This window comes from Pavona decussata, unplaced genomic scaffold (assembly GCF_977016875.1).
Source record: "Pavona decussata unplaced genomic scaffold, jaPavDecu1.1 SCAFFOLD_72, whole genome shotgun sequence".
Taxonomy (NCBI): domain Eukaryota; kingdom Metazoa; phylum Cnidaria; class Anthozoa; order Scleractinia; family Agariciidae; genus Pavona; species Pavona decussata.
Genome location: NW_028145491.1, coordinates 2127430 through 2145364, shown reverse-complemented (window position 1 = coordinate 2145364; position 17935 = coordinate 2127430). Strand labels below are relative to the sequence as shown.

The 17935-nt window shown below is 39.2% G+C and overlaps 1 protein-coding gene across 2 annotated transcripts; it reads left to right on the top strand.

The window, feature by feature from the left end:
* Positions 1 to 663: 663 nt before the first annotated feature.
* Positions 664 to 17384, top strand: LOC146476924 (uncharacterized). Of its 2 annotated transcripts, XM_085114028.1 has the most exons (4): positions 664 to 827; positions 6902 to 6967; positions 7627 to 7797; positions 17168 to 17384. In XM_085114028.1, exons 1-4 carry the CDS (start codon positions 708 to 710, stop codon positions 17255 to 17257), a joined length of 447 nt encoding a protein of 148 aa, XP_084970154.1. In that variant the 5' UTR covers positions 664 to 707; the 3' UTR covers positions 17258 to 17384. The 2 variants fall into 2 exon arrangements, with proteins under 2 accessions (XP_084970154.1, XP_084970155.1); XM_085114029.1 differs by lacking the exon at positions 6902 to 6967.
* Positions 17385 to 17935: the final 551 nt, after the last annotated feature.

Genomic DNA, 17935 nt, shown 5'->3' with positions numbered 1-17935 from the left:
GTCTTGGTCTCGGCTAGTAAGGCCAAAACGCAATTTTGATCAAAATATAGGAAAGAAATTGGTACCCTCCACTAGTAATTTTCCACTAGTAATGGATTTGACTGCCGAAATCAGAATTTACTTTTTGAATACGAGTTCGCTTTCAGAAAGCCCTCGAAACCTAATTTGAATAGTCTGTTAAGTTGCACCGCGGCTAACTTCCAAATAATGAAGTCAGTCTTGCACTTACGAGCTTGTTAAAATGACCTGCATCGATCGTCCACCATGCGTTTCTTGAGTGTTTTCAGTGGTAGCCTACTATTAGAATAGATTACGGGGTTGCAAGGGTGAAGTTTCAAACACACAAGAATTAAAGTAAACCGGGATATGTCATGAAACACTCGGCAGCGGCTGAACTACCATGTTAATATTCAGTGGAAAGTTCTAAGTGCTATGAGCTGATCACAACTTAAACCGAGTCTGTTTTCTGCTTTGCCAACTTTGTTTTGTAGTTTCTTTCTTTAAACAGCACTTCACGGCCATCTTAGAACAATAACTGGTAGCTAGGATATAGTTGGCAGGAGTTGTCATTGATTAACACGATATGAATGACAATTCCTTGTCACTGTAAACGATAATAAATTCCACTAAAAACTGTTTTGGAGCCATAAGCTTGCACACCGCGCTCACAGCATTAGCCGGATTAACCCAAGACAACTAACGTGAAAATGAAACCGACTTCTCTAGTTCTATTGTGCGCGATCTTCCTCCTAATCTTCGCAGTACACGACAGTGAAGGTTATGGAGGGACTATACGCCAAGGGAAGAGGAAGAAGTTGTTTAAAAAGGTAACAATATCAGAACTTTATATTTATAATGATATCATACAAGTAGCTGTGGCACTAGCAATTGTCTTGCGCAACATTACCCATAGCGTTTCCAGCATGGAAGGACGGAGTAGCCTGGTGTGTTGTGGAACGACAAAGAATGGAACTCAATTGCGTGAAAGTTTGCACTGTATGATCCTGCCTGGTTAGTTTTCAGTAAGAAAACTCAGTTGCAAGCAGTATGTCGGTAACAAAAGCCGGGTATCAGTATTAAAGCGACTCCAAAAGCTTCGAAATATGGGTGGTATATTTGAACAAGGATCCGGACAGAGCACTTAAATTTGCAGTTTCTATGAATTCCTGACTAAAAAAACAAAATTCACAGCCTGAGAGAATTTTTTTTCACTTTTCTGTGATTGTGTGAATAGCTTGTGTTAACTTTGGGTAGCGTAAATAAAACTGGTTAATAATATCTTTCTCCAGCATTATCACTCGGTAGTGCCAAAAAACTGAGTCGGCAGATGTAAGATTATATTGTATTTTTCAGTGGTTTAGTTTCGTTCACCTTCAGATTGAATGAAAATTGAATGAATTTTCCGAGATCCAAGCCATGCATTCTTGGTTAGAACATCTGTTTAGAGTTTCCGCTTTCAATTTACACCCATCACTGACCGGGTTATGATGGAAAGCGGGCCGGTTATTATCCTCAGAGAACTTTACCATGCTGCTTTTAAAAGTTTAAGATTTCAATTTAAAATTTCAGTGCATGAACCGATCTTCCCATCTCAAGTAACTTAAGTAGAGTGCTTTTGAAAACGAGAACATTTGTATTCTAAACTTAGTCCAAGCTTGTATCATGCTTATAAATATAACAGCACCGGGCGATTGACTGAAAACTCCAAGCGCCAGTCCGCAGCCTCAAAGCAAACCCCAACCTCGTGGGTACTCTCTGGTTACAACAAAGAATATTTCAATTTTTTGGATAATGTTTTTTCATCCTTCGTAACATATGTCTTAAAACGATTTTTTTTCTTGCGGAAAAATTGCATTTGACACATGAAAGATTCCAACCAACAGGAGTAGTTCATACATTGATTTGGGTCGGCCACAATTCAAATTAAGTTCGGTTCATTGTCCAGGATACCGATAAAAAACTTCTTGCCAAGATTCAGGACTGAATAGAATAACGCCATATGATCAGCCAGGTCAAGCCTTGATATGCTTGAGGTAGAATCATTTTTATTCAAATGTAACCAATAAATTCCCTGTTAAAATTTGCTGTTGCTTGATAACAACCGACACAGTGTGTGAAATTTGAATGAAAAATGCGATAATATGCACGCAATTAGCAATGATAAAGGGCAAAACACCCTTTCCTCTAATGAAGAAGCCTTGTCAATTTGTTATCGTGTATTCGACAGTCTGCTTTCATGTACGCTGACTTTGTTGTGTAGTTCTGTTTTACACGGAAATCACGTCCATCATAGTTTAATCACTAGCAATCACCATTCCTTGATCAACACTGTTGATTACAACTTCCTGCCAAATAATCGGTCCCTAAGCTCTTAAAAATTCCAAGTTAAAACTGTCTTGGAGTCAAACGTTGTACACGGCGTAACATCAGAATAATCCTAGCCATGATAATTGAGGTAAAGATGAAATCAACCCTCCATTTTTTTTTTTTTAATCATCACTCCTACTTTTGATCTTAGCAGCACAGGAGAGTGAATAAAATATTGGATGGACCATTCGTCGAATCGGGAAGGCCAAAAAGGTAATAGTCCCGAGCATAGTCTCCACATTAATTTGAAACTCAGTCTGTTTTTCGCTAACCGGTCTCCAGCAAGGTGAAAGTTATCAGCACTAACAAATAAATCAAGCGTGCAGAGATCAGTAGCCGTAACATCAGCAACTCCCAAAAGTTCCTTTCTGCAAAACAGCTCAGTAGAGGCCAGAACACGTTTTAGTACTGCAGAACAGCGAATATCTGGAACTCTCTGGACTCCTCACTGAAACTTTCTAACTCTGTACTTGTTCAGTCTTTTAAAAACGTGTTTGATTACTTCCTGGAACTTTTTAGAAAAATTCCCAACTCATTAAAACAACTGAACGGTTTTTAATGATCTGTTTTGAGAGAACCTAAAAAAATATTTTGATCTACTGAACGGTTAAATTTTCTTCTTCCAGGAGATGCCGGCGCTGGACTATTGACGCAGTTTGTGGAGAGCTGTACTAACATGAATTGCGACCGGGAAATGGAAGAAGACTGAAGCAAACGACTAAGGAAGAAAGTTGTTCTTTCTTTTTTTCGAAATTGTTATTGAAAATTGAACGCTTTTAAACGTAACTATAAACAATAAAGCACTCCAATGTAAACTTACACGTGAGCATCGTCAAGGAGCTGTAGAAATATAGATAAATAAAGCGATACTTACTTTAATTGGCTCAGTGTTATTTTAATTATCTATATCAGAAATGAAGACAAAACCGACTGAATACTGAAAGTAGAAGCTCTTTGTTTCGTAAAACATAAGCAAATACTGAGGCACCTCAAGGAATTCTGGATAGGATGCTGGATTACAATTATCAGTTAAATTTTCGGCCATTTCTCACCTAGCAGTTAATTGTACTGCTCTCAATTATCATTTCAAACGCGGAATATCTCAATCGTGGTTACAATTTTGGCGAATTATAATCTACTGAAGGCATCAGGTGAGACCCATTTACAGTGCAACGAAATCAACCGGGGCCACCCAACATTGATCAGCCAATCACAGGTCACGTTCACAACAAAGGGGTCTGGCTTTGGTAGTTTGTAAACCAATCTAAAACAAGAACATTTCTGTAAATTTAAAAGTGTCGGTTTTTCCGGTGAACCCGGTTGAGTTCGTTGAGACCTCTTTCAAGTTCAGACATTTGCTCAGCACCCAGTACGAAATCTTTGCAAGCAGCATTTGCGCCGTGACAAAAGCAGGGCCTCTCCAAACTTTGTGAGTGTACCTTTATACCTTTGCGAGCATGTTTGACAAAGAAATTAAGTTTACAGTATTTGCTGATTCATGAAAGAAGATGCAAAATTTTTAGGAGCGGAGAAGATATTTTGTGTTTTGGATCAACAAGAGAATTTTCTTAGAATTAAGGGACCGTTCATTTTTTATGAGCATGGGGGGGCTGGTGGGATTTGCTTAATTGCCACTACGAAACTGTATAACCCCCCCCCCCCTAGCATGCAATTTTTTTCCACATGCCCCCCCCCCAAGCAGTATTTTTTTTTTTGATGACCCCCCCCCCCCCCCCCCCTGCCTCCCGCCCAACCAGGAACAAATCATACCCTTAACTTTAACAAAACGCTTATGTACTGTTTATATCAAAGATAAACGTAATTGTTACTGTGATTTCTTTACAGTACTATTAAAACGTTACCGTTCTCTGCTTAGGTAAAGATTTCTCTTGTTTAAAAAAAACGTTTTATAGATAGCAACACGTTTACGGCAACGGCAAACCCTAAATTTCCATTTAGATTCTCAAAGGAAGTATAAAAATTAATCAAGCAAATGGTTAACGTGAAATAACTCCCCTTCGAGTAGAAACAATTAATACACGTATGGACACACAGATATCAGGCGCGTAGGTGAGGGTTAGATAGGGGTGTTCGTTGAGCCCCAAATGTTGGTGAGCGCCGGAGGCACTCTTACTAGGGGGGCCCGGGGGCATGCTCCCCCGAAAATGTTTGAAAATCTAGGTTCCCAGAAACCTCATTTCCTGCATTTTGAGACGCATTTTAGGCAAATCACAAATTTGTTTTACAGCAACTTTTTGAGCTATATACATCATTTTTACGGCACAATTGTTTCAACTTAAAGAAGAAAGTTCAATGTACATTCCGCGCCCTGTCGAGTTCTGATAGCTATTCGATCTGCTGATAGTCATACACCAAGCTGGTAAACTGCATCATTCTCGGGTGTAGGCCTTCGAACAAATTGACTATCTCGTCAAGATTGACAGGCATATCATATTTGATATGCATTAGAACCAGGGCGGACATTCTACTCTCTCGCATGGTACACCTCATGTAGTTGTTCAACCTCCTCATTGTGCTTTTTCTTCCGCCATTACTGATCTGTAAAGGGGGTTCGTTCGAACCCCTTGAACCTCCCCCCCCCCCCCCCTCCTACGTGCCTGGGTATCAAAGTACTGCTATTAAAAATGACAGTTACAAGCTTTTCTGAAGATGGCCTACGGCTCAGATTTACCGTCAACTGAAGTCACCAACAACAGTTCTATTATTAAAACTAATCTGGATGTTCACACTAGGCATACTACTGAGTCTACTAATACTCCTGGGTTCAAATAATTTACTTATATAATCAACAGTCTTTATAAAAGTGAGTACTATTAAACAGAACGTTAAACAATCTATTGATATAGTTCTGAGTACAACCACTTTGTAGAAAACTACTCCCCCATGGATGATTCAATAGTGAGACTGTTGCGTTTTTATATTAATTTGAACTTGTACAAACATAGGTGTCTACTTCAGTTTATATTCATTATTGCTTTTCCAACAGATATGCTTCATTTCCTCAGTTGTTGTTAATGTAAAATGCAGATTTCGACCTCAGTATGTAAAACAAATTAAAAGTGGTTAGGAAAATCGCATTAAATAAAATTGAAATAATATTCAATTTCTTCATCGGTTTCTGTGTTGAGCCACTTTCAATTTCCCCTACTAGCCAATTATTGCTGGTGACCCCCCCGCCCCCCCCCCCCCTCTTTCACTTAATTTTTTTTGGTAGGCCCCCCTTTAGTGCCATTTTTTTTCTCGTGCCCCCCCCCCCCCCCACCCCTAAATCCCTCCAGCCCCGCCATGCTCATAAAAAATGAACGGTCCCTAAATCTTTTTTAAAAGGAAAATGCACTTCAATTTGGATCAGTGAAACTGTTTTTTGGTCTAGATTAGACTACATGCAGTTCCTTTCTGGTCAGTCGAGTCAGGGTGCGTCCACAGCGCAGCGAGACTGGAGCGAGGAGAAATAAACGAAAAGAGGCCCCAAGCCCCCCTCTTGTTTGCTTGTTTGCTCCAGGTTTTTCGCGCTCAGCTGTTTCGCGCGACCTCTCGACTATCTAGAAAGGGACTGCTTGCAGTCTAAGTCTAGATTGGCTTTTCGCATTAACATTGACAATCAGGCCCCCGTTGCTCAAAGAGCGGATAACTTTGTACACTGGATAAGTCACTATCTAGCGGAGGAAATGTACTCCAACCAACGCTTTTGGCGGCCAGTTTTCCACACAATCCCATACTTAAATTTGACATATGCTTCTACTCCATCCACAAATTATAGGGCTATCGGAAAAATATCTTGCACCAATTTCATCTGCCGGATAGTGACCTATCCAGTGGATAAAATTATCCACTCTCAAAACAACTGGGGCCAGTACTTGACTGATTGAGTTAGTTCAGAGTTTCCACAAACGTCCAAACCACTATTTTGGGGCGCTTAACTTTAGGTGCCGACAAATCTTGACCTAAAGCGATATTTTGTTAAAATGTTGTCGTTATTACCATCATTTGTATTGCCCCACAGTTAGTCATGTTTTCACGGGCACTCCCAGATAATTTTGAGCTCAGTTACGGACACATTTGTGTAAGTAAATGCGGATTGATCTGTTCTGATGATTTAGCTGCAAGTTTATTTGAACAAAGTTTCAGGAAAATAATTTTATTTCCCGAATTCTATCGAGCTGACGTGGATTTTACGAAAATACTAGGCTGACTTTTTCCCGTATTTTTAACGACATATTTGCCCCTACGAGACGAAAACTTTCCAGTGTTAAGAAATTTTGAGTTGATATTTTGTCGAAGAAAACTGTAGATTTTATTTTTGTTTAAATCCAAATTTCTGTGGCAATCCGAACAGATTCAGAAATTCACTGAAATGAACCTTTGAGGTTTTACGCCGCAACCTACGGTCATGTTAGAACAAGTACTTATATGTATGTTTTTTTATCAACGTGTCGCTACGGTAACAATTCTAGTTAGTTCGAGCGTTCAAAACATCTTTTTAATCAAAATGATTGTGTATTGTTAATTTCAGTGGCCAAACACGTTACTCCGCGCCTTCCGGCCGTGCGGCAAATCAGCAGAATCTGTCACCACTGATGTAGGGTAACAATATTAGCTATTTTGCTGACCTAAACACATTTTTGTCCGTTTTTAATTTAAGCTAGTTCCAAGCAGGTTATGTCTAGCACTGTGCGACAAATTTCCATGTTCAATCACTTCCTAAAACACTCTCAAAAATTATCATCCTTTTGGAAACATAAGCTGTTATCTCAATGCGCCGTTTCGGGAAAAAAAAACCGGCTTCAAAAAGTAATAACAACGCCTAAACAAAAGCCTGGGAGTGTCATATAAAACGTTTCGCAATATGCCAGTATGGTCAGGTGCCGAAGAAACAACATTTAAATTTACAGTTTCTGCTCTAATTACACCATCTCAGCTCCATGTCTGTCTGCTAAAATTAATAATAACCACGCAGTCAGTTATGAAAATGGACGAATCATCATCCCTCGCACTTTCTAACAAACCTTGTTAATATCCAGTGGAAACTTCTAATTGATGAACACAGCTGATACACTGTGCTTGATTTAGTCTACGGGCATTGTTTTGTAATTAGCTTTCATTGTAATTCGCGCCCATCTTAGAATAATACCTTACAAATGGCACTCCCTAAAAACTCTTTAAATGGTAATTTCCTGTTAACTGAACAGCACCCTTGGCTTTAATAAATTAAAACGAAAACTGTTTTGTTTGTTTTAGATACGGCACAGTATTCAGCACAACACACCAAAGATCACCAACCAGAAAATGAAATCAACATCGGCAATTCTGTTTGTGATCATCTTTCTTCTGGTCTCACCAGCACTGGAGAGTGAAGGTTTTGGAGCTACGTTTAGACGACATAGAAAGTTAAAGAAGTCTTTTGAAAAGGTAATTATACGAACTTCGATAACCGTTATCATATGAAACGTGAAACTCAGTATGCTGTTCTCGCACTGTAGAATACATATCTGACGAGTTGTCGATGTGATTTGAGACAATAGTTCTTATGTTATTTTAAGCTTAACATTCCTTTTCTTGCCCGCTTTTTACTTTAATTTGAAGCAGCTTACCATGGTATCCATGAGCATTGGAGTGGAATTGTCTGAAGTATAAAGCTGAATTTTATCGACACTTGAAGAAAATTGTCATCTTGCTTTTTGTTCTGTCTTTGATATCTTCTTCTTCTTCTTCTGTTTGAAATCCCCGTTTTCCGTTTATTCAACACCTGCTAACCCGCCGCCATCTTGACAATCTACTTAGTCCCGGTTCTACACCAACTAAAAAAACCCAAGAAACAGCGCTGGATATGCGATCGTTTTGCGTGTTGCTATTATACCATCATTTGTTCAATTACAGCACCGGAATACTAACAGAAATTTTCTTTCTTTCTTTCTTTTTTTTTTTTTTTTTTCATTTTTTTGTTGTTGTTGTTGTTGTTGTGTTGTTGACCACATAAGGTCAAAAGTTACTGTCTTGTTCTCGGTTGGTAAGGTCAAAACTCAATTACCACCTTCGCGCGCAGCAATTTCTCATGTTGCAGAAAGTAGGCATCGTTTCTGTTTTTTGCAACATGAAAATTTGTTGCGCGCAAAGATAGCAATACGGGCAGCAAATAATCGGAACTTGCAACGCAACATTTGTTGCGCAACAAGTTGCAAGAAAATATCGCCTGTATTCCCCACTCCGGAAACTACGGGAAGACTGGTGCGAGTAAGGGATTATGGGATCGTTTGGGTAGACGGATGGAAATTGCGCTGATGAATAAGTGCATTTCTCGGCAGTCATCAGTTCTATAGGAAATACTCATTTAGTAACAAGAGCTACGTTACCCCGAGAAAATGCCAAAAAAATGCATTTATTCGTTTGCGCGATGTCCATCCGTCTGCCAAACGATCCCACAATCCGTTACTCGTACCAGGCTTCTCACAGTTTCTGAATTGGCGAATTACTTGGAAGAAAACAACAACGCCATAGCATCTCTGAAACATAGCCACTGTAATGGATTAGTTTAACGCTTCTTATGGCTCCACTCGTTTTGATAAGAAATACCACAGGGAAAAATTATTGCTAAGGCAAAGAATTCCTAAAAGATCAGTTCAATTCATTATTGTTGTAATGCGTGCTAACATGCAATAATTCGTGCAGGTTGATTAACTCGCTTGTTAGTTACGGAACTCTATTCATTCGTCTCTGGAATGCAATACTCATTGTTTGTGCACTTGTTAGCCTGCGAACGCGGACGTATTTGCGACAGCCAGAAATACGTCTGCGTTCGCAGGCTATGCACTTGATCGCTTTCCCAGAATTACTGGTGTTAGATATTTATATTTTTTAAACAATTTTTGTTAGCTTGACGTGACACAGAATATACAATACAATAGCTACACTACTTAGACTGCGTTAATCGATTGATCATCGATTAGTTACGTCTGGTACGTTACAGGCGCCTTAGTTTAGTTGAAAATCACTGCCTCACTTTTTTTTAAAAAATCATTTCAAGTGGAGTTTTTTTTTTGATGGTTTGATCATTCGGTTCGATATTGGTGTCATTTAAGTCTCGCTGTTGGCTCGATTCGAACTCAATGTTCATAAAATTCGCTTTGATAAATTAAAAAGGTGTAATCAAGAAAGTGACTGCTGTGTTTGTGGGTTTAATTTGTTATAGACCTTTAAAGTTGTGCTACTGATTTAAGCCTGAAAGCCCTCAAGGTGATTTTGAGGGGTGAAGCAGAAATCCCCTGAAGCTCGCAATACTTTAAGGATCCGATCAAGCGAATCGTAGTTTTGTAATACGTACATGACAGTCTCTCAAAATGTAAATTAAGTTTCCTGCTTGCTACTGGGTCTTTTTGTGATTTGCTTGCAACATGTATAAAGCAGACCTTGTCAAGCCGCGAATACAGAGAATATGCTGGGCGAAGACTCTAGTGGTGTACTGACTCCGCAGCGAACAGGACAGCGTTCTCCGTAATCAAGCGATCCTTTAGCTAACGACACCCAGTGGTTCTGCCAGCTATAGAAAAGAAACTCGCTTCCATACGAAGAATCAAGAAGCAAGATGGCGGTCGTGGTATATATACCACGCTTGTTCCCAGCATCACATAGCTAGTGTCCAGTTTTATTCGGGTGTAATCCATCCTTCTACGGTCATCGATTAAAATAGGTCCGCGATTAAAATGTGTTTTAACTAGTCGTGGCATCAGGGGTATAACCTGGGCACCAAAGCAAGCGGGGCACCACACAGCTCTTAGAAAGGTTCACAGGACTGGCTGAAAAAACAATAGCGGAGTAATGCACAAATAATAGAAACAATAGATCCTAATCTTGAAATGGGAATCCTACGTGGCCGGCGTAATCGGGGAAGGCAGGGGAGCGAGGGAGGCGGGAAAAAATGAGGGGGATTGGGGAGAGGGGAGAGGGAACGCCTACCGTAAGAACCCCCTTCGATTGATTTCTGCGTTTGCTGGCGAACGAAAATTTCTGATTGGCTAATTTCGACAGGAAGTCTCTTGAGAATTGAAGCAATTTCATCACACAATAAAATGGCGTGCGACGAGGACGTGACGTGTTATCGAAATTTTTAGCGTATCTGAACTTGTTGGAATTTAGCTTGAAACCGGAGCAAGAAATGACAGTGAGAGATCTTATAGAGGGGAAGGATGTGCTGGTAGTTATGGCAAGAGCCTCTTCTATCAAATATTTGTTCGCACCTGGATGGTCAGGTAACCATTCTCGTGATTTTCCCGTTGATCAGCATCATCGAAGATCAAACAAGTGAAATATAAGCCCGGTAGTTTCTTGAGGTCTTCTCGCTATTATTGTAAATTCGATCATTTCTTCTATTTTTATTAAGGCAAATAAATAAACGATGATGATGATGAAATTAAATCACTTGGATATTCAGCGATTCTGATCGCCTCCATTGTATGGAATGCTGGAATGTGCCGAATGCATGCGTGATTAGCAGCGGCTTTCCAATTCTTCAGCGCCAAATTTGTAATTAGGGATTTCGTCGATTTATCGAACGATTTTCTAACAGCGACTTCACCATTAGGATACAAAATCACTACATTTATCTGAGTTACTGGTTTCCCAACAATGTCTTCCACATTACAATATAGCTATTCAGATTATCGTCTTCTCGTTTACATTGTTTCTTGCTCTGGTCTACGCCAGTGGTGATTTGCTGTCTGCGGAATCAAGTCCTGAATATACCATTTCTGAGTTGCCGTGAACCTCACTATGAAAGCGAGGCTAAGTGCAAAACTTTTCATATGAAAACTAATTTTCATAACAAAAACTTTGCACTTAGCCTCGCTTTCATGATGAGGTTCAAGGCAACTCGAAAATGGTCTATTATGTCATGAATTTTTGGAAAAACAAGGACTTCTTCGAATTTGCTTTTACAGCAGTACTTTTTACGTTCCTCAACGCTGACTTCGATAACTTTCTTGTTCCCATAGATTTCGCTAATGTCAGACAGAGCGTAATTGTGATTGAAAGCTCTCTTTTGTTTCGATTCTGCGAATTCATATCTTCAGTGCCAGAAACCGCTTCCCCGAAATTTTGCCTACACGTTATTGTGCTTCAACTGATTCGGTCAAAATCAGACCCAGACGTTTTCTTTCCTCCCTCAATGTCGGACAAAATAAATTTGGAAACGGCAGTCCTCTTCCAACAGACTCAAAGTTCATGCCACAAAATCTACAGTTCTTGTTTCGATTCTCTTTCTTGGGCTTTCTCCATCTTACAAATTTTTGTTTGCATTACCTACATTATGTTTTTCACAGTTTTCTCATTACTAGCCGCTCCACGAGCAAATTCAGGCGAGTTTTTGCGCCTTGACGAGTGTCTGATTTTGACTGGTAAGTGCAGTGACAGTTATTGACGGATAAAGTAATTGGATTAACTGAAAATCGTTGGGAAATGAAAATGACGCGAACGGGGTTCTTACGGCAGGCGTTCCCTCTCATTTTTTCCCGCCTCCCTCGCTCCCCCCCCCCCCCCCCCCCCGTTCCCTGATTACGAAATACTGAAATAATAAGGCGTTGATATTCATGTCCAAAGAAATAAGAGGTACTAAAGAACTATGTGCTATCCGCAGTAAACACAGTACATCATCCCAATTTTTTTGTTTCGTTTCTCTTTACAAAATTATAACCCCGGCTGTCAGTGACAACATCACGAGATAACAATGTGAAAAGAAAGGAACATTTCTTAACTCAGGTGAAATCTCATAATCACTTGCAGTAACACAGAAGATTAACTGGTAATAATCAAACATTAGCCGGGGACCGAATTTGCTGTCATCAGGTTTTCTCTCCTTTGCCAAGTTGGTGATGATGTCATCCGCCCCTGCAAAATCTGCGGGGGATGCCAGATACGCGTCCCAAGATCCACTCATTCAATCAACGCGTTGTCCCATACAATCTCGACTCCAGTTTGTATTAGGAGTGCGTTCTTTCTACGTCGAACGCAATGAATAAAGAAGGCGGCCATGTTTGGTTCTACTGAATTTCCAGTTGTTTATTTTTGTTCACCTTAGGTAAATAATTGGGCCTTAGATCGCATCTATACATACTAATCAAAGTATTTACCTAGAAATTGCCCTTTTCTGATACCTGTCATTGAGGTTGTGATGGCAAGCTAGAAATATAAATTCGCCATTTTTGTACTCGACTAGTATAAAGGTGGACACAAGACGGTTAATTCGTCTGCACAAACTATCTTTGGTATTAAATGACGTAGCAGTGATCAAACGCCCTACCAATTTTTCCTACCAAGTTCGTCCCAGATACAGTTACGCGTCTCGCTTTTTGAAAAGTTAAATATTCCAAGCGGAAAATTCAGTGCAAGGGAAAAAAAGCGATATCACAATACATTCATTTGTATTCAAATAAATCGACTACATTCCGTGTTAAATTACTGAGTTTTACTTGTTGATACTGAACGAAAGCTGAGATGAACATTGAATAAAAACTTCCAGGAAGTTAACAAACACATCTGATGAAACATCCCTCGCACAATTGAACTAGCCATAATATATCCAGTCAATAGGCCTAATGAACGTATATTAGATGAACACAGCTACTGATACTGTCTGTTTAACTGCGCGCCGGCTTTGTTTTGCCGTTCCTTTTTAGATAGCAATTTACGGCGATCTTAGAACAGTAACTGGTAATCAGCATTTAGTTGGCACGGAAGTTTCATTAAATTGGAACGTTGAACCACAACTTTCAGAATAACCACGTAATTATCAACGCCGTGTCACAAAGCTGATCACTCACACTAATTATAATGAACAAACCGTGCCGACATGTAACGAAAAGTTCTAATTATCATTTATTACATGAACACAGCTGATCCAGTGTGTGCCGACTTTGTCTTGTAGTTTGTTGTCACATTACTAATCGGCTTACGATCAACATTCCCTACAGAGACTGTAAATAAATGTTCCTAGCCCAACTTATGTCATTCCGCCGAAACTTGTTGGAGCCTTAACTGCCTTAAGCGTGTACAAGGCACAACAGCAGAACAATCCAAGACAATTGACTTGAAAATGAAATCGACATCTACAATTCTAATGGTCAGCATCTTTCTTCTTGCTTTACAAGCGCAGGAAGGTGAAGCTTTTGGAGTTTCGATAAAATCAGGAATCCGAAAGTTGAAGAGGGGGGAGTTTCCTAAAAAGGTAACCGGCTATCCAATCGAACTTCCATAATATAGTCACATGAATGTGAAACTCAGTCTAGTCTACGTTAACGCCTCGCACAGCTGCAAGCTTATCAATTCTTCAATTCTTTTTACACATAGTTTAACTTCGTTTTGTTGCACAATTTTGATTTTTGTTCTTAGAGGTTCGAACGGGCGATAAATTACCATGCTGTTTGAGAAATATGGTAACAAAATCGTGAGAGTCTTTTTGTCCGGCGTTGTTCACTTTGAAAAATGAAACCGGTTTGAGCGAAATTTGAATCGATAATACAACAATTTCTCAAGTCCTCCGCTCTTTATCCCGGTGTTCTCCATCAATCTTGACACACCTGGCGATTTTATACGCCGATCGCGGCGAATTTGATTGCAAACTTCGCTTGCTCTCGAAAAATTTTCCATTTTTGAATTAAAATTTGAAACAATAAGCTTTCATACAACAGTAACTTTATGTTATTGTAACAAATTACAAGAAATGTTCAACAAGACGGATTCTGAATGCGCTGCTTAGAAGGTCGGAAAATGAAAATTACCATTAGTAATACTTTTCGCTTTGGCGAAAAACAAGGTGAAATACTTTTGTTTCCACTAATACCGTGTCTATTAACCTTTTTTTCAGTAGCGGTCTTCCCATGCAAATTAATGACATTTTCCTGAAGGTTATGAAGGCACGACTAACAAACAACGATGCCATTTTCATATTCACGGCACTTTTTGTTTGAAATCTTGAAATTTTGGGTCGAAAAGGGAAGCAAAAACAAAAGTTTTGCTGGTGACAGTTTTTTTCCGTTCTTTTTCTAATACACTGACTTTCTCGTAAACTCCTTTTTTGTAATCTGTTAAATTACGATAACTATGGCTCTGCGTGTGTGCGATTACAGAGGAGCCTTCAGTTAAATGTTTGATGAACTGTCCGATTCGCAGCTGTCAGCTGAATTAGAAGCGACATCCATCTAGCGTACTGGTTTCCGGTTTTGTTATTGTCCTTTTTTAGGCGAGTTTTGAGCATCATTTTGAACTTAACTTAAACGAATTTCTTAGTTCATTTTTGAACCTTAACTTTATCAGCCTTCGTGCCTTCAGCGGCAAACGGATCTGGCATTAAAATGGAGTTTTGGATTTTCTGTGAAGTACTCAATTTAGCAAAAATTCTCTTTTTTCCTTCCACAACTTGTAACTGAAGGATCAGGGAAGTTTCGCTTTTGGCATGAAAGGGGCCGATTGTGTAGAAATTCACCTCTACAAAGAGTGCTTTAACACGAACATCGGTTACGTTTACCTTTTTTTCCTATACTCTTTAAAAAACACACAAACGACGACAATCATTTACAACCTTTCATGCTGCGACATTCATTTTCTGCTATATTTTGTCTGTACATGCAAAGAAATTGTTCATTGAGAAATTTTCATCAGCATGAACATCTTGCGAGCGGTATACCAGTAAGAAAAAGGTACCGCTCTTACTGAAAACGTTTTCAAAAGCTTTAAAAAAAAACATCTTAAAAGAGTCAAATTTCAGTGATCAGTGAGGTCTTAATAAGCTTATTAATGACACACGGTTTCGTATAAGGCAATGCTGTCAATCTTCAAATGAATTATAGATAATAAAACGAATGAGAAAAACGGAGCATTTGGTATATATCCGCGTCAGAACAACCTCAGACAAGTGACGTGAAGATGAAATCAACCTCCGCAATTCTGTTATTCAGCATCTTTCTTCTGATCTTAGCAGCACAGGAAAGTGAAGGTTTTGCTAATACCGTTGTACCAGGGAGGAAAGAAAAGAGGTTGTTGGGAAAGGTAACTCAATTAAATTCTTTTATCTCAGGCCGTAGAGCCGGCGAATATTATGCCGGCTAAAGTCACCGATGTAAAGCGACAATTGTTCTAGTGTACCACGATAATTATAATTTAAAGCTCGACACCTTGATTGTCTCCGCATTGGTTCAAAGCTTAGTGTTATAAGATTTACTCCTTGTATCGTGTAGCAAATTTCTGTGTTTCAAAGTTGAGACTACTACTATTTTAAAAACGTTAAAAGTTTGACGATGCACTGGACAGTAAGTAGCAAATTATGTTTTTTTTCTCGCCACAAACTTAATTGCTCTCTCAGTTTAATGTTAAAACACGAGACCATGTTAGTAAAGGGGTCAACAAAGCTCGGATCATCTAACCCAAAGATCGGTGGTTACCATTCAAAATCGGACTAAAATGGACAACAAAGCTAACAGCGAGATGAGCCATGAATGACAGGGTAAGGTCGGCACCTGCTAATGTGGTTTAATCTCAAACACATTTCAAGACCAAACTTGACTAAGGAAACGAAGAGATGCCGGACTGAAGGACATGAACTGTAGCGATCCGTCAGCCGAAACATTGCAGTCTGTTTCTCTCTCGAACTTCGGTTATGAAAAGAAATTAGGTCGAGAAATATAAAACGAGGAGGATTCGACCAGACGTCCGAAAAGCTCTTTTGATCGACTCGTCTGGTTTCATCGAATACTTGACTAAGGTTTTAAGGTTTTTATTATTATGCACTATTTCAATGGTTTACAACAAAAGAAAATTACAATATATAAGAAAAGTAACATAAAGACAGCATTAAATTAGATAAATGTGAAAAGTAAAATGTGCGCAGTGACCAAAGGAGGTTAGGCTTTCGACTAGCCCTAAGAGAAAAGGGGACTGCAAGCAGTCTAAGCGTACCGCGCGCCAAGTTGGCTATTATCATTCCATATCCAACAAGCGGGAGTTGGAACAACTGTTTCATTAAATACAACAAAGAAATATTGTTAGATCTCTAGATCTTACTGATATCATCTTTCAAGAACGACCGGAAGACAATTTTATGGCTGCTATTTCTTGAACATTGCATAATGATTGACATCCCATGACCGCTCAGCCAATCAAAACTCTGGAATTGTATTATCCAATGATCTAGTTTATAATAATAGATTTAACGCCGGTCAGGTTACACAGAACATCGGCAAAGTTTCAAATTATCCTGATGCTTTTCCTAAGGAAACCGAAACTTATTTCTGAGGTTTTTCTACTTAAAAGATTTGTTTTTCATTGTTCTAGAACAGTGTAAATTTTCAATCTCTTAATTAGTTGGATGCTTCGTTATCGCTTCTTGCATTTGAATCAACAAAATAGCCAATACTCGTATTTACTTTTTATATTTGAACTTATGATTTGCTGTATACGTAAAGTGCTAACACCCGTTTGAGCAAAGGCTCTCAAAGTTTCTCGTTACTAGTATAAATGTACTTTAAAAAGGAATTTTTTGTTCACACATTAAACTCTGCAATCTCGTGCGCAGAATCCTCAGCACTTGGGGGCCCTGTAAGACTCTGGGAAACTGGAATTTTATTACCGCATGATTTTTACGGTATAAAATAATGAAAGCCTTTACTTAGCAGCCAATCAACAAATTTAATTTTTTTTCGATTTTCCTATAGTCTCTCCTGGCGGCCAACCGCTGGCCAAAGAGCCTGAGGACTCTGGGTACGAGATTGTAAGTGCTGCAAACATGTTTTTCTTTTAGGAGATGCCGCTTAACTACCGACGCAGTTTGTGCGAAGCTGCACGTAACCTGAATTGCCACCGGGAACTGGAAGACGAACCAGAGGACTGAAAAGAGATTGAAAACTGAGCGCTTTTTAACAAGAATACGGAGACACGCAAACCTAAACGTATAAAGAAAACTGTAAAGGAGCTGTTAAATGTAAATGAATAAATAAATTAACAAAGCGACGGTAATACTCATGGCTATGACTCGTTATATCGTATTATTTTATTTATTTTTTTTTTTTTTTGCAAACTGTTTCAGATTCTAGGCTCTTTGACTCGGCCCTAAAATATAAAAAAGTAAAAAACGTAGCCCAGTCCATTGAAAGCTATTTTCTTCAATATAGCTATTCAGAATATCGTCATCTCGTTTACATTGTTTCTTGCTCTGGTCGACGCCAGTGGTGATTTGCTGTCTGCGGAATCAAGTCCTGAATTATGTCATGAAGTTTTGGAAAACAAGGATTTCTTCGAATTTTCCTTTACAGTAGTACTTTTCACGTTCCTCAAACGCTGACTTCGATAACTTTCTTGTTTCCATAGATTTCGCTAATGCCAGAGCGTAATGGTGATTGAAAACTGCTTTTGTTTCGATTCTGCCAAGTCATATCTTCAGTGCCAGAAACCACTTTCCCGAAGTTCTGCCGCATTTCTTATTTTATGACTACATGCTATGCACACCCGTTCAGAAAAAATTGGTTTTTTTGCTAATGGTAGCCCGATTGTGCTTGAACTGATTCGGCCA